At 51.0% G+C, this 21,538-nt stretch overlaps 1 protein-coding gene and 1 long non-coding RNA gene across 9 annotated transcripts in view; one reads left to right on the plus strand and one right to left on the minus strand.

The window, feature by feature from the left end:
- OSM (oncostatin M) lies at nucleotides 1-4,563 on the minus strand. Of its 2 annotated transcripts, XM_014834926.3 has the most exons (3): nucleotides 4,315-4,537; nucleotides 2,528-2,661; nucleotides 1-1,925 (listed from the first exon to the last, which is right to left on the minus strand). In XM_014834926.3, exons 1-3 carry the CDS (start codon nucleotides 4,346-4,348, stop codon nucleotides 1,383-1,385), a joined length of 711 nt encoding a protein of 236 aa, XP_014690412.1. In that variant the 5' UTR covers nucleotides 4,349-4,537; the 3' UTR covers nucleotides 1-1,382. The 2 variants fall into 2 exon arrangements, with proteins under 2 accessions (XP_014690412.1, XP_070372479.1); XM_070516378.1 differs by lacking the exon at nucleotides 2,528-2,661 and having other exon boundaries at nucleotides 4,315-4,563.
- LOC106827192 (uncharacterized) overlaps nucleotides 3,463-21,538 on the plus strand; it is a 20,814-nt gene continuing 2,738 nt past the window's right edge. The window contains exons 1-5 of one of the 7 annotated variants that reach the window (XR_011505436.1): nucleotides 3,471-3,606; nucleotides 4,534-4,655; nucleotides 10,736-10,951; nucleotides 12,713-12,959; nucleotides 13,691-14,243. This is a non-coding gene — a long non-coding RNA (uncharacterized lncRNA). Of the gene's footprint in view, nucleotides 3,779-4,524; nucleotides 4,656-10,664; nucleotides 10,952-12,712; nucleotides 13,202-13,690; nucleotides 14,244-21,538 lie in introns of those variants that run through there. The other 6 variants (XR_011505433.1, XR_006531432.2, XR_011505435.1 and 3 more) reach the window with 6 other exon arrangements.

The following is a 21,538-nucleotide window of genomic DNA, read 5'->3' on the forward strand; positions in this document are numbered from 1 at the left end:
GTGAGGCAGGACCTGTTATTAACCTGCTCATTTTGTACAACGCACACCAGCACACGTCCCCCCCGCCACACCCACAGGGGCCCAGAGCAATGCACACACTCCAGCCTTCCCCCCTCCTCACTCCCTCCCCAACTCCGACACCCTGGTCCCCAGCGTCCCCAATGAGACCTGTTCAGACACAACGAACGCCTTGTCTGTGTTTGAGACGCCCCCACAGTCAGAGCCCCCGGCTGACCGGGACGTGCGACTTCCCTTCCTGGACAGGGCAGGGACCTCCAGCCCAGTTCTCAGGTGGTGGCCACTTGTGGCCTTGCCATGTAGGGACCCCCCCTCTCCAAGAGGCCAGGCTCCTCCAAATCCTCTCCCCAAGGCAACAGAGAGACACAGGGGCTTTAGAAACCAGGCAAGTTTTAAATATATGTTGGCAAAATATTAAGATTAAATACACATCATAAATAAGCCTTATAAATAGAAAACAGATAAAAATTGATAAATTAGTCATGTGCCTCCAAGGAAATGTCCCAGCAGCTTCTGGGACCCCCTCCAGGAGGGCAATGGTTTCAGCATGAGAAAATTCCACGATGTACCACCAGGGGGAGCAGCCAGGACCCCAGACCAGGAGCTTCTAGGTGCTGGGAAGAACAGAGACCTTGGGCTGCACCCCCTGTCCATTTGCCCTGTGTGTCCCAGTTCACGGAGAGAATTTGATATGCACCCTGTGTCACCAAGTCCCAGCAACTGACAGGTGGAGAAGGCTTTACACTGTCCCCAATCCCCTCAATTCACAAAGAGAAAACTGAGATTCAGAGAGGTAAAGTGGCCTACCTGAGGCCACACAGCGAATGAGAGGCTAAGCTGGGTTCCTTGCATCCCCCAGATCAGTGCTCCTTCCAGGAGCACTGCCTCTGTCACAGCTGCCTAAAGTGAGGTCCCCCAGACATCCAGGTGTCTGGCCTGAGACTGAGATGAGGCTCAGGAGGCCAGCTTGGGTCCTGACCTCCCCTTGGAACCGCGCCACCACGGAAAGGAGGAAGTCTGGGGGCAACAGCCCTGCAAGTCATGAGAGGGAAGGGCCGGCAGGCCTCTGGGGAGCGGAGCAGGGGGAGGGGTCAGTCTGGCCATGAGTCAGCCTGTGTCATCAGATCCCTGAATCAATGGAAAGTTGGCCCCTCGTGGCTTGACCCGACCGTCCCACCGGGACCGGGGAACTCAGGGCTGGGGGGTGCAATAGCCTGACCCTATCCCCCCAGCCTGGAGGAGGTAGACCCCTTAAAGTGCTTCTGAGAGGTGGGGAATGGAGAGGAGCAGGTTTGGAGGCCCCTGGGAGGTGCAGTCCTGGAGAGTGCCTGCTGGTCCTCCACTTGCCAGGGGAGCCCCCAAGGCTACCGGGGCAGCTGCCCCCTGGGCACGAGTCTCCGGCCTCTCCTGAAGAGTTGCACCCCCCGAGGCCCCTTCCGCAGGGCCAGGTGGCGGGGGCTATGTCTCCGGCTCCGGCGGGGGGTCTTCCCCCACTCCCGGAAGACCTGGCCTGCTGAGCCCATGAGGCGGTGGAAGCCGCTCAGGAACTGGCAGCCCTCCAACTTGTGCTGGAACGCGTCTGAGGCAGGGATGGGGGGTGGCGAGGCCCCTGGGCTTGCCTGAGTGGGCTTGGCCGTCTCCGAGGAGGCACGAAGCAGCTGGGACAGGCAGTGGATGTTGTTCTGGAACCCGCGGATGTTCATTGTCACCGTTAGCCAGTCCCGGGCTTTGGGGAAATCCTGCTGTAAAGCGGTCAACCTGTGCAAGGCCTGGCCCAGCGTGGCATTGAGGGTGCGCAGGAGGTCCCACCTGCTGAGCTCCCACAGGGCATCCTGGCTGGGGAACGCCCCGGGGCGCTCTTTGCAGAGTTTTCTCAGTTCAGACGTGTCCAGGCCTTGGAGGCGGATCTGGAGGGAAAGGAGAATCGTGGAGTGAGCTGGAGCCCCCGTCACACACAGACAAGTCTGCTCTGGTCAGCCTTGAAAGGCTACCTTCCGCATCCCCCATCCAGTCCTCCCATTGTACAGATCTGGAAACTGAGGCCTGAGAGGGGATAGGACTCCCGGGTGCAAGGCCAGAGGGATGGTGTAGCTGGTGGGGGTAGCGCACAGGCAGTGATCGTGGTGGGGGGAGTGTTGGCAGGGAGGTGGCCGTGAGCTTCAGGAGGGTGGGACTCGTCTCGCTCACCCCTACATCTCCAGGGCCTAGAACAAGGCGCCTGGTAGGCGTGCAGTGAGCGTGCTGGACAGACTCGTGAGGCAGTGGCGTTGGGGTTCGTGCTCCAGACCCACTGAGCTAGGGAAGATGCATCCTCTCCTTGGTGTCTCAGGGTTAGGCCTGAGATTCGATGTCGACCCTGGAATAACGTGGGGAGTCGGTTTCCCCACCCGCCCCATATTGAGTTGGGGTTGGGTGAGTGGGGGTTGGGCCTGATCCTCTCTGGGGCTCACTCCTGCTCTAACCCCAAAGTTGTCTGAGACTCAGATGCTAGCAGGGGCCAGGCGCTCACATAAGGGTCCAGGAGTAGGCTGGTGTCCTGCAGCAAGTCCGCCTGACTCTGGAGCTGCTGGAGGAGCCCTTGGTAGTTGGCCGAGCAGCTGCCCATGGCCGCCGTGCTCAGAAACAGGAGTCCGAGGACCAGACCTGGGGCAGAGAAGGGGATATCACCTGACTGGACAAGGAAACCACAGGGGGGCGGCTTTCAGAGGTGAGGCACCCAAGAGGGTCTTGGAGGTCGCAGCCCATCCCATCCTCCCGGGCCTTGTGCCTTCAAGGGCGGGCTGTGCACTGTGTGTGCACCGGAGCACCTGCCGGGCCGCTGCCACCTCCCCAGAGAGTCACTGTCCAGCACTGGAGACAGTGGCTGCGCTTCACCAAGGTGGCCTTTAAGACTTGGAGATTGTGGCGCCAGACAGGAACTCTGCGCCTGGGACTCCTGCAGCCTGAGGAGCTGAGGTGGGGCGGCCCATGTGGGGCTGCTCTCCGAAAGACCTCTGGACTATGGGACGCTACTGCCACAGGACCCTGGGCCCCCATCACAAACGCTGGCCCTCCATGCAGGTGGGCTGGAGAGGCTGCATGCTGGGCGCCCCAGAGCAGCCTGGCACCCTGAGCTACGTCTACGGAACCAAAAGAGGCTGCCTTTCCATCCAAAGCTTCCATCTGGAAAGGATGTGCGAGAGCATCCAGTCCATGCCCCCAGTTCACCAACAGGAAGACCAAGGTGCAGAAGGAGCAGGGTTGGCCAGGTCACACAAGGCCAGCCTGTCCCCTGAACTCTCATGCCCCTCCCTCCCCTCTCCATAAAGGGCCCCTTCTGTCAGGCCCACCAGGGAGGTGGTGAGCCCGTCAGAGCGTTCTGGGGGGCTGGCACAGTTACTGCTCACCCGCCTCCCCCCACCCCCACCCGCCAGGCACCGGCAGCCACGTGGTCGGAAGGGGCCTGTGGCGCAATGGCCCGGAAGGCAGTGACACCATGTTCCCTTCCTAAGAACCGTTTGGCCCCTTGGGGAAGACGCTGCTGGGGAGAGCCGAGGGGCTGGGCGCCCAGGCGCAGCAACCACAGGGCACCTGTGGACACCTCCCCAGGTATCTGCTGCTGGGCCTAGGTGGGGGGCCCGGGTGAGTGTGCTCCTGGGACTAGAGTGTCTGCCTGGGTGGGCACCCAGGTCTGTGCAAGGCTCAAGGGAGTAGCTGGCCACACACAGGTGTTGCGCTCCATCCACCGTGGAGACCCCGGGCTGCCTATGGGGGTTCTCAGGTTGGTGAGATTAAGGGCTCTGGATGATGTCACACGACTCTGTGTGCATGTCACCCTGTGGGTGTGGCTATGTGTGCTGTGTGATTACGTGGGCTCCAGGGCCCTGAGCCTGTCTGCGTCTGTCCATTCCAGACCCTGCGAATCAAGGCCAGAAGGAGGCCTCGCAGCCCCTCCAGACATTGCACCATTTTCCCGCTCAGCTTCTGCAGCTTTCTGCTCTGCCCAGCACATCTCCCACCTCCCTCCTGCTTCCCCAGCCTCTCCCCTAATCCGTCCCCTTCCCTCACTCCCTGGCTCCCAGAGTTGCCTCTACATCACCTCCCCTTGGAAGCCCTCCAGGGATACCCGTTTTCCACCCTGTAAAGTTGCTGTGGCCCCCTTTCTTTGCCTGACCTCCTGGCTCTCTCCCCTTCTTGACATCCTTCTATCCGGTGCCCAGCCTCCCCAGCTCCTAGAGGACAGAGGGTGCCCCTGCTCCCCGCTGGCGTCTGTGGGCACAGCAAGCTGGTGCTAGCAGAGAGGAAGGAAGTACTTACTGAGCAGCATCCTCTGTGTAAGCTGTGCCCGCATGCTGGGTGCTCGAGCTCTTGCCCGTGCCTGTTGGGGGTGACACCTCCCGGCTGGGAGCCCTGCAGGCTGGCAGCCACTTTATGCCCGCTGGGGCGATTGGCCAACACCTCGTGAGGTGGGTGGGAAGGGGGAGGGGGAGGGCAGGCCTTCTGGGAACATGACCCCAAAAACCAAAGTTTCCACAGGCGGCCAATGGGCGCTGGGTGCGGTGGCATGCCTGCTCCTCCTCCTGTTTTCTTCGAATTCGTTCTTCGAGGTCAGCCCCACGCCCAAGGATGATGCAAACCGCAGCCTCAGCCTTCCTGGGGTAAGCTGGGAGCGAGGGGTCCATGCCATCTGCAGGAGGGCTATGCCCGGGATGGAGGGCAGAGGCTGCCACTGGGCACCTGGAGAGCCCGCGGGCCAGTCTCAGCCCAGGAGCCATTGGCCTCACAGGCCACAGTGGTTTGGGGCTGAGGGAGCGAGACATCTTCCTTCTTGGGTCCCCTTCCCGCCCTCCCGCGGGGCTGTTGGGACATCTGTGAGCGGAAACCACCGGGCTCTGGGCACAGAGCCAGACCCAGGCTGGCAGCCCTGAGATTGTGTTTCTGGCCCCAGGACCTGCATCCCCCCGTGGGGCTCCTGGCCATCTCCTTTCCTCCACCATGCACCCCACACACAGCTGGTCTTCCCCATCCCAGGCCCGCAGCCAGGCCCTTTCTCTACAGACAGAGTCCTTGGGGAGAACCGGGTGCTTGGGGCAAGAGAAACAGATCAGGATTCAAGCCTGCTGACATACTGTGTGACCAGAGTCACGTAATGTCTCTGGGCCTCACTTGTAAAATGAGGATTAGAAAAGCACTTCCCAGCCCACCTCGTGGCGCTGCTGCCGTCATGGACATAAAAGGCAAAAGTTCTTTGAAGGAAAAAGGAAAGATGAAAGTCTAGTTCCAAGTACTAACTGTCGGGGGGCGGGGTGGGGGGTGGAGGAGATGGGGAAGCTGTGAGCTCAGAGGGGAAGCCTGGGAGGGGGAGTCACTGCCATGACGGTTGGGGACCAAGTTTCACTTTCTCTGAAAGATAGTGATTGTGGGCTGGTCCCCTGCTTGCAGACTTCTGAGCGTCAGAATGAAAGGCCCTGGAGACCGCGCCTCCTTAGGCAACCTGCTGCTTCTTTGCGGAGTAAACTGAGGCCCGGGCAAGGGCAGACAAGGAGCAGAGGGCTGGCCCAGGCCTGAAAGAGAATCCTTGGCCTATACCCTCCGGAGCCTGGCAGGGAGGAGGGTGCCGGAAGGCTGGGGAGCTAGGGTGGGACGCCAGGGGGCTGCCAGGGAGCCTGAGCTGCTCCAGCTGGGGAGAGCCTTGGGCCCGTGGAGCCTGGACTAGGAAAGCGGAGGTGACCAGGAAGAGGAGGACCAGATGTGCATCTCTGCCCCAGCACCAATCTCAACCACCAAGGCTGTTACCTGCTATTCCCTCAGTCGTTTGTTCATTCAACAAACTTTTATTGGACCCTACTCACCTGCTAGTCCCTCTGTAGACATGCCACCATCAATCATTTATTCAGTCAACAAACTTTTATTTGGCCCTACTCTGTGCCAGCCACTCCCAGGTGCTGAGGAGCCAGCAGTGGACAAAACCAGACACACCCCCATGCCCAGGAGGCTACGCCTCCGCCCCCTCCCGGACTCCCTGGCACCCCGGCATGGCACTTACTGCGCCATGCTCAATTTACCTCACCAGTACCACCCCCGAGGGCCAGTTCTGGATTCTCCTCCAGAGAGTGTCGCTTCTGCTGAATTCCTCATCTCTGCGCCCACCCCGACAAGGCTGCTTCCTGGGGCCCATGCCAAGCAGGATCCTTCTTCATTTCACATCCCTGACCTCATCTTGCAACAGCCCGGGGAGGAAGGGCGGCCGGCAGGAATGCCTCGGCTCCCTTGAATGAGGCAACTGAAGTGCAGAGCGGCTCGGGGCCTGCTCCGGGCAGGAGAGCCAGGGCTGGCTGGAGAGCTTCCTGACCCTCAGTGATGCCTGACCGACGTCCACATTCGGGGGACAGCCATGTGCCTTCACCTTGTCTCCCCCACGGTCCGTACTGTCTCCTCGTTTAAAAAGGCCTCTGAGCCTAGAGACACGAGGTTGCCGTGCATGGGAACATTTAAGAGGAGCAGGGCGTCCAAACCAGGGCTGTCAAATCCGAGACGATGCTCTGAGCGCTCGGCTCCTCGAGGGCCGTGTGCAAGCCCGGGGATCAGGGCCCCCGAAGGCAAGCAGAGCTTATGTATGAGTTCACCCGGGCTGCTGTAACGAAATAGCACAGACTGGGGGCTTAAGCAACGTGTTCTCTCGCAGTCCTGGAGCTAGGAGTCGGAGATCAAGGTGTCGGCAGGGTCGGTTTCATCCTGAGGCCTCTCTCCTTGGCTGGTAGATGATTGCCTTCTTCTCGTCTCCCCACATGGTGGCCCTGGGACTGTGTCCGCGTCCTAATCTCCTCTTCTTATAACACCGCCACTCATGCTGGATTGGGGTCTCCCCAATGACCTCAGTTTACCTTAATCACCTCTTTAAAGGCTCTGTCTGCAAATATAGCCCCATTTTGAGGTTCGAGGGGGTTTGGTCTTCAACATATGAAGTTGAGGGACACCTTTCAGCCCATAACCACTTGTAAGAGGAGGACACGGTCGGAGGGCTGCAGGGAATAGGGACACCGGAGGAGAGTCCAGAGGTGGGTGGGAGGGGGCAGACACTTGCGAGAGGACAGGGGTGGCCACAAAGTGAGGAGGCTCGGCTGCCCATCTGATCGAAGTGTGAGAGGAAGGTGCGTCAGCATTTCTGGTGAGGTCAGCACCCAGTGACGTCCCTCTTGCCAGCAGGAAAAGCTTGCAACACGGCCCAGCCAGTATAAATAGGCTCCCGACCACAGGACCCAGGCTGTCCCCTCGGCCTGGGCCACGTCAGCCAGGTCCGCGTGATTCGGAGGGGAAGAGACGACTGGCTTGGTTCCTCAGTACTGCTGTTTCCCCCCTTTCCGGCCCACCCTTCTGCTGCAGGGCCCTACCCCTTTAAATGCAAGGACAGGACCTGGGGTGGTCTGGGAGGCAGGTCAAAATTGGAGGCTGGAGGCTGCTCCCCTGGGTGGAGACAGTGGCCCCGACCTGCTGGGTGGGAGGCGGAGACCAACCTGCTCGTTAGCCCAGTGTTCTTGGCCAGGTCACATCCCCTTTCTGAGCCTCAATTTACCAAAACTTTGTAGACTTGGTGGGACAACTTAACAATCGAGAGACAAACAACCCAAATCAAAAATGGGCAAACGATTTGAATAGACATTTCTCCAAAACAGACAGACAAATGGCCAATAAGCACCTGAAAACATGCTCAGCATCACCAGCCATCAGGGAAATGCAAATCAAAACCACAGTGAGCTTCATACCCACTAGGGTGGCTGTAATCAAAGGCAGACAACGACAAGAGCTGAAGACGACAGGGAGAAGCAGGAGCCCTGGCGTGCTGCTAGGGGAACGCCAAATGGTGCCACCACTCAGGAAGACAGTCCAGCAGCTCCTCAAACGGTTAAGCAGGGAGATGTCATACACCCAGCTGTTCTGTGCCTGGGTATATACGCAAGAGAATTGAAAACACGTTTACACAAAAACTTGCACACAAATGTTCATTTATTTACAGTAGCCAAAAAGTGAAAGCAACTCAAATGTCCATCAACATGAATAAAAAAATTATGGTACATCCATACAGTAGAATATTATTCGGCCCTAAAAAGGAATGAGGTACTGATGGATGCTACAATGAGGATGGACCTCAAAGGCATTATGTTAAGTGAAAGAAGCCAGTCGCAAAAGGCTGCATATTGCATTATTCTGTTTATATAAAATGTACAGAAGAGGTAAATGCATAAAGACAGACAGTAGATTAGTGGTTGCCTGGGGATGGGGAGTGACAGCTAATGGGTATGGGATTTCTTCTGGGGTGATGAAAATGTTTTTGAATTAGATAGTGGTGATGGTTGCGCCATCTTGTGAATATACTAAAACTCAGTGAATTATACATATTCACATGATGCATTTGATGGTATATGAATTATGTCTCGATTTTAAAAAACGCAGTGGCAAGCGCTACCTTGCAGGACGGTCCACATGATTCAGTGGATGATGTGCGCAAGCACCTGGCCCAGAGCAGGTGCTCGGTAAACACTCCCAGGCCAGCCTTGGGCAGACGCTGGCGCACATTTGCTTATGTCACAGGGCAGCTTTGAGGGTGGTTGGGAAAGATGGTGTTACATAAACTCTGGGGTGAGCAAGGCTCTCCCAGGGTCTTCCCGTGAGGTCAGTGAGGTCACGCTGGCTAGGGGAATCCCTTGGCTCAAGACCTGCCACAGAATTCTTCTGGGACCTGGTGCGTCCACAAGAGTGGGAAGCCATATCTCCCCTGCACCAGTGGCTCCCCCAAACTGGGTGACTGATCCCCTTTTCAAGGGCCTGAACACCTATTCAGGGTGTTCAGCAGAGAGAGAGAGAGTAGAAACGCACTTTTGTGCAGGCACCGCTGACTGTCCGCTTCACATGAGCCATGTCCTCAGCCAGGCCCGCCACAGGGAACACCCAGGCCGAGGGAAGGAGGTGGGGCCGATGCGCCCACTCTGAGGTGGGAGGACCAGGAGACGAGGGTGCTGCCCAGCTGTCTGCAATCTGGCTGGCCTGGAAAGACCCCCACCCCTGGCCACGCTCTCTGAGTCCAGGGTCCTTTCTGAGAGATGAGGGGACAGGCAAGATGACCACAGAGGACCCACAACCCTACAGCCCTGTGGGGTCCCGTAGCAGCTCTAAGCACTGGGATGTCACTATAAATAAAAACAGCCCTAAACATTAGATAAGGAAGTCCAATAGAGTCCTGACTTTTCTCATGATGACCATCTACAATGGCTATTTTGAAACAGCACATTCTTGCCAAAAACGTTTCGGTGCCCCAGGCACACGCTGTCGGCCCAGTGATAATCAGGCGCATTTCTGGAGTTCTTCTGGGTCCTGTGCTGAGCTCTGGGCATTTCACACAGGCTAGCTCATTCAATCCTGACAGCCACCTTTTGCAGCAGAAATTGTCTCCGTTCTGTAGCTGGGGAAACTGAGGCCTGAGAGGCGGGGCACTTGATGGAAGGTCACATAGCTGGGAGGGAGCAGGGACAACAAAAATGAAAACAAACATCTCTGATAGTGGGGAGATGGGAGAACCTGCTCCCACAGGGGAGGCTGCCTGGGGCAAGGCACCGGCAGAAAAGGGCTTGGTGGAGGAGGCTGGTGTTTCTGCAGGTCTGGAAAGACAGCTGCATAAAAGGGACACTACCAATCCCACATGCAGAGGACTGCATGAGCTGACTGCAGGCTGTCCCGCTAGCAGGACAAAATAGGACCGGTTTAGAGACTGGCAAGTGTGGCTGAAGTCTAATAGAGGGAAGAAGTCAAGGAGGGAGGGGAAACGGAGTCACCCACAGAATGGCTTTCTGCCATTGCAGCCCCTCTGGAGGGCCTTGTACAACACAGCTGGTCCCACCCCCTTGCTTAAAACACTCTCCTAGCTTCCCGTTGCCACTCGGATAAGGCTAAAGTCATTACCACAGTCACCAGAACCTGCCTACCTCCCCAGGCTCACCCACACCTCTCTAGCCCACTGCCTTCTCTGACCTTCCTCAGTCCCTCAGGGAAGCCAAGCTCTCATCTCAGGGCCTTTGCACATGCTATTCCCACTGCCTGAACACTCCACCTACTGACCTGCAACCCAGACATCAAGGTCCAGTCCAAGCTTCACCCCTTAAGGGAAGCTTTCCCTGACCTTCTTCTACCTGAAGCTGGTCCCTCCCCTCACCGACCCTCCCAGAGTACCATGTACCCCTCTTTGTAGCACTCTTCAGAGTTGTAAACTTTACAACCTTGGGATTGTCTCCTCAGCCAGATTGTAAATTCCAAGAGGGCGTGCACTGTGGTGGTGGCTCCCCATCGCCTCCCTGGAGCACAGCACAGGCCCCGGAATACAGGAGGTGCTCAATAAATCCTCAGAGATGTGTCCCCATTGCACATCTAGTGCACCTGCAGCCAGGCCTCCAAAGGCGCAGGCCCCCTCGCTGCCTGGCGGGAGCAGGTTCTCTTGGAGCCTTTCCCCTGTCCTCTCCTGGTCGCCTCTTCCCAAGAAAATCAGAATCGTAGCTCTCACAACCCACCCAAGCACGTGATCTGTTTTTTAGGAAGCCTTGATTTTAAAGATGCTGACTTTTGCTTTTATGATAATTTTTCTAAAGCGAATTCAGAATGTATCCTTTCACCCACTGCAGATTTCAACACCTTCCTGGAAATTAAACTGAAAAAGAAAAAAAACAAGGCTTTTCTTCTGCTTCCTTTAAAGAATTCACTTCAGAATGAATTCCACAGAAGCGGCACCTGACAGCCTCAGAGAAGGGGAACAGTCTTCACTCGAGGGGACAATCCCACATTTTGCAGAAACAGATGGATCACGGTGCCTTTTCAGTCCTCGTTCAACCTATATCTAAGTAACTCGCTGTGTGTATCAGACTCCAGTCTAGGCGCGGGAATCAATGGGCAAGAAAGACAAGGCTTACAGGTGAGCGCAGTGACTATGAGTGGCTTTTGATATCCAGGTTTTGAAGGGGAATAAACACACATGCCAGCATCCAGCACAGGCAGGGCCCTGGGAGGCCCATTTGTCAGGCTGCCCGTTTCCTGCCCCAGGCCACAGGAGGGGCGCCCACCCAGCCTGGCCTTCGTGCTACCCTAGGGTCTAGCCATGCACCTGTGTCCTGAGCAGGGTCAACAAAATCCTTCCTCAGGACTCCTGTCGGCCCCAGGAGACAGGCCTCCCTGACGTGGCTGGGGTTTCTGAGCCAGGATGTCGCCAGCCTGGTGCTGTGAAAAGCTACCTTCCCCAACTCCACAGGGTGGGGGTGAGGTCCTGCCGAGCATGAGAACATGGCCTGAGCAGCCAGGGAGGCCAGTGATTTCCCGGCGTCCCTGGTCCCCGCTTGAAGCCAGGGCCGACCAGACGGCGTGTCCCAGCTACACAGGACATGATGACAGTCTCTTTTCTGCTAGTTGAGCTGGTTTCCCAGCACTTGCCGCCGGGAGTCTGTCACCCTGCACAAGCATGAAAATATGGGCAGGACGGGCGGAGGGCCTGGAGGGAGGAAGTGGGACGGGCCTTCTCTTGCTGCCAGCTGCACGGACACAGGACATGCAGCAAAAACTTGGAAACTTTGCTCAACAGAGAGGGCAGCTGAAGAAAGACAGGCAGAGCCAGCCAGGGTCCCTGTGGGGCTGTCTGCAAATGACAGCCCTGGTCCCGAGGGGAAGCTGGGGACACAGAGGCAGGCCTCACTTGCAACGATGCCAATTACCAGGCTGGAGGAAGTAACCTGAGACAGGCACTGGAAAGACCTGCCTTGTTTCCCCTCTCACTCTTGGGGAGATGCCAAGGAAACTCTGGGCGTTTATCTTTTTTAAAAAAGTGTTTTGTGAGGAAGATTGGCCCTGAGCTAACATCTGTGCTAATCTTCCTCTATTTTGTATGTGGGACACCGCCACAGCATGGCTTGATGAGTGGTGCTAGCTCCACACCTGGGTTCTGAACCTGTGAAACCCAGGCCACTGGAGCGGAGCACGTGAACTTAACCACCACACCACTGGGCCGGCCCCTGTGGGCATTTATCTTGATATGAAAAAAAAGAAACAAATCCTGCAGCTTCAAGGGGAGAAAAGGCCATTAAAGTTTGCTCTCTCTAAGGGTCTACTGGTAGCCATTCAATGGGTGATGCGGTGTGACCATCTGGGGCCAGGTCATCCTGCCCACAGAGCATGTAAGGAACACCAATGCAGAGCACCCCCACAGTCAAGAAGGCATAGCTTAATAGGCCAAAGGTGGGAACAACCCAAATGTCCATCTATGGATAATGGGTAAAAAATGTGGTATGTCCAAATAATGGAATATCATTTAGCCACGAAAAGGAATGAAGTACTGACATGTGTTACCTCCTGGATATACCTCAAAAACTTTATGCTGAATCAAAGAAGCTAGACGCCAAATGACACATATTGTATAATTCCACGTATATGAAATGTCCAGAATAGGGAAGTGCATAGAGACAGAATGCAGATTGGTGGTTTTCAGGGGCTGGAGGGAAGGGGAATGGGGAGTGATAGCTAATGGGTATGGGGTCTCCTTTGAGGTGATGAAAATGTTTTGGAACTAGATAGAGGTGATGGTTACACAACATTGTGAATGTGCTAAATGCTACTTAGTTATTCACTCTAAAATGGTTCATTTTATATTATGTGAATTTCACCTCAATTAAAACAATTCTTTTTTAAGGGCAGAGCTTGGATTGCTGGGAAGATGGCGGTGTAGGAGGACTCTGAACTCACCTCCTCCCAAGGACACAACAAATTTACAACTCCTCTTGGAATAATGACCCCTGAGAGAGAACTGAAAGCTGGGTAAAAAGAACCCCACAACCTCTCAACAGTGCTGACTGAGGTGGAAGAGGCAGAAATTCCTTTCTGCAGAAGAAAAAGCCACATTCTAGTCGTGGTGCTTCCTGGCCAGGAGCAATCTGAAGGTACAAAGCCTTCCCTGGGGGAATGGGGGATCTGAGTGGGAGAGCTTTGCCACAGTAAGCAGCTTTTGGACTCAGCACAACCAAGACAAATGTCATAATATCCGGCTTTGCTGGCTATTAGCAACAATGGGAATACCCCGAGAAAAGCTATCAAACATAAGAGAAAGAAAAGTCTGCTCTCAAAGGGCCCATGCACAAATTTACCCATTTCGGAAAGCAACCTAAAGTCACCAAAAAGGTACACAGTCCTTTGGTGAAAAGAGACTCACTTGATGGGCTCTGGGCACATCTCAGTGAGAGGTGAGACCTCCTTAGTACAGGTATGCTGACACAGATGCTGGCAGACACCACTGGAGTTCTTGCCCTGGCCTATTAGTGCAGGGGTCTGCCCCACCCACTAGAGCACTGATTTAATCCAGCTCAGCTAGGGCAGGCAGCCCACCCTAGGGACTGGCTCCGCCCAACAGCAAGCCCTCGGGCAATGTGTGGGCCTGCATACACAGGGTGTATGGGACCTCTGTAGCCAGGTGAGTGGGTCTGCCTCTGGGGAGCAAGCCATGAGCAAGCGGTGGGGCTGTGTTGGCAGAGTGTGTGGGGCCTCTGCAGCGGAGTGAGTGGGACTGCTTCTGTGGGTTGGGGCATGCGGATGCGGCAGGACTATGTTGATGGGGTATGCAGGCCTGTGGGTGGTGGGGGTGGTCAGCTGCAGCAGACCTGTGCTTCCCAAACAGCCACACAGGGGATCAGCCCCACCCTCCAACACCTGAAGGCCAGCCCCACCCAGCTGAAATCCTGAGAGAGCTGATAACAGCCTTGTAGGCCCCCCGAGCCTAGAAATCAGCCACACTGGAGGCCTACTCACTTAACAGAAAAACTGCAGCAGGAACATGCTATAAGACTTTGCGCCAACTGTGCTGGGGCTCCCCATGCCTGATAAAGTGACTGTAGGATCCACAGCAGTCACACGCAGCTGACCATTACAATCAGCCAGCCAGGGGAACAGCCTAGCCTCCCCCTGCACCTGCAGCAAGAGCAACCCTGCCACAACAGAAGGACACATGCACACATGTAGCCCACACAGGGGACAGTCCTGGAAAATTTGGAACTGGTGATGAGAGGGAAGCACACTGCTGGGACTTATAAGGCATCTCTTACATAAGGTCACCTCTCCAAGATTGGGAGATGTAGCTGTCATACTTAATACATAGATATAAACACAGAGAAAGAGGCAAATGAGGAAACAAAGGAATATGTTCCAAGTAAGGGAACAGGACAAATCTTCAGAAAAAGAACTAAATGAAACAGATAAATGATCTACCTGATAAAGAGTACAAACTAATAGTCATAAGGATGCTCACTGATCTCCGGAGAAGAATGGATGAATTCAGTGAGAACTTCAACAAAAAATTGGAAAATACAAAAAGGAACCAATCAGAAATGAAGAATATAATAATGGAAATGAAAAAGTCACTAGAGGGACTCAATAGCAGAGTAGAAGATACAGAAGAACAGATCAGCAAGCTGGACAAAAGACTAGAGGAAATCACCCAAGCTGAACAGATAAAAGAAAAAAGAATTAGGGGCCAGCCTGGTGGCGCAGCGGTTAAGTGCGCACATTCTGCTTCAGGCGGCCCGGGGTTCACCGGTTTGGATCCCGGGTGCGGACATGGCACCGCTTTGCAAAGCCATGCTGTGGTAGGCATCCCATGTATAAAGTAGAGGAAGATGGGCACGGATGTTAGCTCAGGGCCAGTCTTCCTCAGCAAAAACAGAAGGATTGGCAGCAGGTGTTAGCTCAGGGCTGATCTTCCTCAAAAAAAAAAAAAAAAAGAATTAAAAAGAACAAGGACAGTCTCAGGGACCTCTGGGACAACATCATGCACACTAACATCCATATAATAGGTGTCCCAGAAGAAGAAGAGAGAGATAAGGGGGCAGAGAGTCTATTTGAAGAAATAATAGCTGAAAAATTTCCTAACCTAAGGAAGAAAACAGACATCCAGGTACAGGAAGCATAAAGAGCACCAAACAAAGTAAACCCAAAAAGGCCCACACCAAGACACATTATAATTAAAATGACAAGAATTGATAAAGAGAGAATCCTATTAGCTGAAAGAGAAAGGCAACAAGTTACATACAAGGAAACCTCATAAGCCAATGACTTCTGCTATGACTTCTCAGCAGGAATCTTACAGGCTAGAAGGGGGCAGCACAAGATATTTAAGGTGCCAAAAGGAAAAAACCCACAGCCAGGAATACTCTATCTAGTAAGGTTATGATTCAGAATGGAAGGAGAGATAAAGAGTTTTCCAGACAAGCAAAAACTAAAGGAGTTTATCACCAAGAAACCAGTCTTACAAGAAATGCTAAAGGGACTTATTTAAATGGAAAAGAAAAGACCACAAATAGGAATAAGAAAATTATATATAAAAAAAAAAACCTCCAGAAAACCAGAAACAATAAAATCACTGGTAAAGGCAAATATATAGTAAAGGTAGCAGATCAACAACCTATGAAACTAATATGAAGGTCAAAATACAAAAGTACTTATTTCTATTATCTATTTCCATGATAAGAGAGTAACAGATACACACACACACAAAGAGGTTAAATACGATATCAAAAACATAAAATGTGGGAGGAGGGGAGTAAAAGAGTAGAGCTTTTAGCAAGAAGTCAAACCTAAGAGACCATCAACTTAATATAGAGTGCTATATATGTAGCTTATTATATCTGAACCTCATGGTAATCACAAACCAGAAACCTATCATAAATACACAGAAAATTAAGAGAAAGGAACCCAAACATAATACTAAAGAAAACCATCAAACCACAAGGGAACAGACCAAGAGAAGAAGAAAGGAACAGAGAAGAACTATTAAAACACCCCCAAAAAAGGTAACAAAATAGGGGCTGGCCCCGTGGCCGAGTGGTTAAGTTCGCGCACTCCGCTGCAGGCGGCCCAGTGTTTCGTTGGTTCGAATCCTGGGTGCGGACATGGCACTGCTCATCAGACCACGATGAGGCAGCGTCCCACATGCCACAACTAGAAGGACCCACAACGAAGAATACACAACTATGTACCGAGGGGCTTTGGGGAGAAAAAGGAAAAAATAAAATCTTTAAAAAAAAAAAAAGGTAACAAAATAGCAATAAGTACATACTTATAAATAGCTACATGAAATGTCAATGGACTAAATGCTCCAATCAAAAGACATAGGGTGGCTGATTGGATAAAAAACAAGACCCATATATATGCTGCATACAAGAGACACATGTCAGACTAAAGACAGAAACTGAAAGTGGAGGGATGGAAACAGATACTCCATGCAAATGGCAAAGAAAAGAAAGCTGGGGTAGAAACACTTACAACAGACAAAATAGACTTTAAAACAAAAACTGTAACAAGAGACAAAGAAGGGCACTACATAATGATAAAGGTAACAATCCAACAAGAGGATGTAACACTTGTAAACATCTATACACCCAACATAGGAGCACCTACTATATTAAGCAATTATTAACAGACATAAAAAGAGAAAAAGACAGTGACACAGCAGGGGACTTTAACACTCCGCTTACATCAATGAATAGATCATCCAAACAGAAGATCAATAAGGAAATATTGGCCTTAAATGACACATTAGACCAGATAACTTAGTAGATATATACAGAACATTCCATCTAAAAACTGCAGAATACACATTCTTTTCAAATGCACATGGAACATCCTCCAGGACTGATCACATATTAGGCCACAAAACAAGTCTCAATAAATTTAAGAAGATTCAAGTAATACCAAGCATCTTTTCTGACCACAAAGATATGAAACTAGAAATCAACTAGAGGAAGAATGTTGGAAAAGACACAAATATGTGGAGATGAAACAAAATGCTACTGAACAACAATTGGGTCAATGAAGAAATCAAAGGAGAAATCAAAAAATACCTGGAGATAAATGAAAATGAAAATACAACATGTCAAAATTTATGGGATGTAGCAAAAGCCATTCCAAGAGGTAAGTTTATAGCAATATCCGCTTACCTCAACGAACAAGAAAAATCTCAAATAAACAATCTAACAGTGCACCTAAAGGAACTGGAAAAAGAAGAGCAAAGCCCAAAATCAGTAGAAAAAGGAAATAATAAAAATCAGAGCAGAAATAAATGAAATAGAGACTTAAAAACAATAGAAAAAAATCAATGAAACTAAGAGCTGGTTCTTTGAAAAGATAAACAAAATTGACAAACCCTTAGCTAGGCTCACCAAGAAAAAAACAGAGAAGGCTCAAATAAACAAAATCAGAAATGAAAGAATAGAAATTACAACAGATACCTCAGAAATACAAAAGGTTATAAGAAAATACTATGAAAAGCTATACGCCAACGAATTGGATAATCTAGAAGAAATGGATAAATTCTTAGAATCATACAACCTTTAAAAACTGAATCAAGAAGAAATAGAGAATTTGAATAGACCAATCACCGGTAAGGAGATCGAAACAGTAATCTAAAACCTTCTGAAAAATAAAAGTCCAGGAACAGACAGCTTCCCTGGTGAATTCTACCACACATTCAAAGACTTAATACCTATCCTTCTCAAACTCTTGCAAAAAATTGAAGAGGAGGGGAGGCTTCCTAACTCATTCTACAAGGCCAACATGATACTGATACCAAGCCCAGACAAGGACAACACAAAAAAAGAAAATTACAGGCCAATATCACTGATGAACATCAATGCAAACATCTTCAACAAAATACTAGGAATTCAAATACAATAATACATTAAAAAGATCATCCACCATGATCAAGTGGGATTTATTCCAGGGATGCAGGGATGGTTCAACATCTGCAAATCAATCGATGTGATACACCACATTAACAAAATGAAGAATAAAAATCACATGATCATCTCAACAGATGCAGAGAAAGCATGTGACAAGATACAGTATCCATTTATGATAAGAACTCTGAATAAAATGGGTCTAGAAGGAAAGTACCTCACCATAATAGAGGCCATCTATGGCAAACCCACAGACAAGATCATATTCAACAGAGAAAAACTGAAAACTACCCCTTTAAGAACAGGAACAAGACAAGGATGCCCACTTTTACCACTCTCATTGGAAGCGAGATCAATCAGGCAAGAAGAAGAAACAAAAGGGATCCAAACTGTAAAGGAAGAAGTGAAACTGTCACTATTTGCAGATAACATGACTTTATATATAGAAAACCCTAAGAATCCACCAAAAAACTTTTGGAAATAATAAATGAATACGGTAAAGTTGCAGGATACAAAATCAGCATACAAAAATCAGTTGTGTTTCTATACGCTAACAACAAAGTAGCAGAAAGAGAAATTAAGAATACAGTCCCATTTACAATTGCAACAAAAAGAATAAAATACCTTGGAATAAATTTAACCAAAGAGGTGAAAGACCTATACACTGAAAACTATAAAACATTGTTGAAAGAAATGAAAGAAGACACAAAGAAATGGAAAGATATTCTGTGGTTGTGGATTGGAAGTATTAACACAGTTAAAATGTCCATACTTCCTAAAGCAATCTACAGATTCAGTGTAATCCCTATCAAAGTTCCAAAAGCATTTTTCACAGAAATAGAACAAAGAATCCTAAAATCAACAAAAGACCCTAAATAGCCAAAGGAATCCTGAGAAAAAAGAACAAAGCTGGAGGTATCACACTCCCCGATTTCAAATTATACTACAAAGCCATAGTAACCAAAACAGCATGGTACTGGCACAAAAACAGACACACAGATCAATGGAACAGAATCGAGAGCCCAGAAATAAACTCACACATTTATGGACAGCTGATTTCAACAAGGGAGCCAACAACATACAATGGAGAAAGGAAAGTCTCTTCAATATATGGTGTTGGGAAAACTGGACAGCCACATGCAAAAGAATGAAAGTAGACCATTATCTTACACTATACACAAAAATTAACTCAAAATGGACTAAAGACTTGAATGTAAGATCTGAAACCGTAAAACTTCTACAAGAAAACATAGGTGGGGGGCTGGCCCAGTGGCACAGTGGTTAAGAGCGCACGTGCCGCTTCGGTGGCCTGGGGTTCGCTGGTTGAGATCCCGGGCACGGACATGGCACCGCTTGGCAAGCCATGCTGTGGTAGGCGTCCCACATACAAAGTGGAGGAAGATGGGCACGGATGTTAGCTCAGGGCCAGCCTTCCTCAGCAAAAAAAAAGAGGAGGATTGGCAGCAGATGTTAGCTTAGGGCTAATCTTCCTCAAAAAAAACATGAAAGAAAGAAAAAAGAAAACATAGGCAGTACTCTCTTCAACACTGGTCTTAGCAGCATATTTTCAAGTGCCATGTCTGACCAGGCAAGGGAAACAATAGAAAAAATAAGCAAATGGGACTACATCAAACTAAAAAGCTTCTGCACAGCAAAGGAAACCATCAACAAAACAAAAAGACAACCTAACAATTGGGAGAAAATATTTGCAAACCATCTATCTGATAAGGGGTTAATATTCAAAATATACAAAGAACTCATACATCTCAACAACAAAAAAACTAACAACTCAATTAAAAAATGGGCAAAAGATCTGAACAGAGATTTTTCTGAAGAAGATACACAGCTGGCCAGCAGGCACATGAAAGATTGTTCAACATCACTAATTATCAGAGAAATGCAAGTCAAAACTACAATGAGATATCACCTCACACCTGTCAGAATAGCTATATTAACAAGAAATAACATGTTGGAGAGGCTGTGAAGAAAAGGGAACTCCCATACACTGCTCGTGGGAGTGCAGACTGGTGAAGCCACTATGGAAAACAATACGGAGATGCCTCAAACAATTAAGAATAGAACTACCATATGATCCAGCTATTCCACGGCTTTGTATTTATCCAAAGAACGTGAAAACATGAATGCATAAAGATATATGCACCCCTATGTTCAATGTGGCATTATTCACAATAGCCAAAACTTGGAAGCAACCTAGGTGCCCATCAAGGGACGAACGGATAAAAAAGATGTGGTATATATACACAATGGAATACTACTCAGCCATAAAAAAGGCTGAAATCTTGCCATTTGCAACAACATGGATGGACCTTGAGGGTATTATGATAAGTGGAATAAGTCAGAGGGAGAAAGTCAAATACAGTATAATCTCACTCATAAACAGAAAATAAAAACAACAACAAACACACACATAGAGACAAAGATTGGATTAGTGGTTACCAGAGGGGAAGGGGGGAGGGAGGAGGGCAAAAGGGGTGGTTAGGCACATGTGTGTGGTGATGGATGGTAATTAGTCTTTGGGTGGTGAACATGATGTCATCCACACAGAAACTGAAATATAATGCTGTACACCTGAAATTTATATAATGTTGTAAACCAGTGTTACCGCAATATAAAAAAGAGGGCAGAGCTTAAAACCACAGCAACCCCAGGAAAACCAAGGGGCTGTAAAAGGACAGGGGAGTCAGAGGGCACCCCATGGCCCCTCCTGTGTTACTGCCTGGTTAGCACCTGTCCAAGGGCTCTTGTTTGTCGACTTAGAAAAGACTGACTTCAACTTAAAGGCCAGGGCGAGCCAGCTCAGGACAGGGCCTGGAAGCTGCCAGGAGGGGAAGCCCCTGGCTTTGGGAAAGAGCAAGTCTAGGGCGAGGCACCGAATGGCAGGGCAGCCAGAAGAGCCAGTGCAGGCCAGCAGGTCTCAAAGACAGGGGTGGGGGGTGCTGCTGAAGGCTGGTGACGGGGGAGCAGCAGAGGTGGGGAGTGAGGCGACATGCCAGGGCTATGCTGAGGAAAATGTGCTTGTGCAGACAGACTAGAGGGACACCGAGGCAAGGAGATCAGCGGGGAGTCGGGGGCAGTGACGCAGGCAAGGACAACCGTGGGTTGAATCAGAGCCCTGGGAAGTGTGGGGCACCAGGCTGTGGAGGGCTCTGGGGCTGGGGGGCCGGGCTGGGTCTCTGTGTCATGGCAGGGGGCCCGGGCTGAGGGGCTCATGCACAGTACACACACAGGCACAGATGCACACCCCAGTCACACACACAGGACATGTGCAGAGGTGGAGCCAGGCACACAGCTCATGTTCATACTAGCGTAATCGGACGCACATACAGCCACAGACATTCAGACCAACACAGATGCACAAGTGCACACTGGGACACACTGACACTTAGATACACATGTAGGCAGGCACACACACTTTCTGGCCAAAACAGACTTGTCTGTAGAGATGCACGCGAAGGCCTCCCCTGACCGTGAGTGCAGTCCTGCACACACACACACATCCACCTGGCACTGGGACCAACCCCCCGGGATGGCAGCTCTGGGCACTCCCATTTGAGGCAGCCTTGACTCAAACTCCAGCACCAGGGCCCGCCTGGGAAAGAGAAACAAACCATGGCCATACCCAACACACCCACCAGCCCAGCCCAGGGTCAGGGAGGAGCCAGGGCCAGGCCTCCCGTGCCTGCCCACGCACTCGCTGCCACCAGCGGCAGACACCCAGCCACCTACGCAGACAGCTAGGATTGCGAGGGATCTTGCAAAATCGTCCCGTCCCTCAG

The sequence above is a fragment of the Equus asinus genome, chromosome 8 (assembly GCF_041296235.1).
Source record: "Equus asinus isolate D_3611 breed Donkey chromosome 8, EquAss-T2T_v2, whole genome shotgun sequence".
In the NCBI taxonomy this organism is placed as follows: domain Eukaryota; kingdom Metazoa; phylum Chordata; class Mammalia; order Perissodactyla; family Equidae; genus Equus; species Equus asinus.

What these genes read in the sequence shown, in the direction of transcription:
- OSM (XM_070516378.1), bottom strand. Translation starts at nt 4,563, where the DNA reads ATGCCACCGCACCCAGCGCCCATTGGCCGCCTGTGGAAACTTTGGTTT. An exon ending in TACACAGAGGATGCTGCTCA is followed by an intron (nt 1,926 to 4,314) that starts GTAAGTACTTCC and finishes CTTTCCCTCCAG; the next exon opens with ATCCGCCTCCAAGGCCTGGA.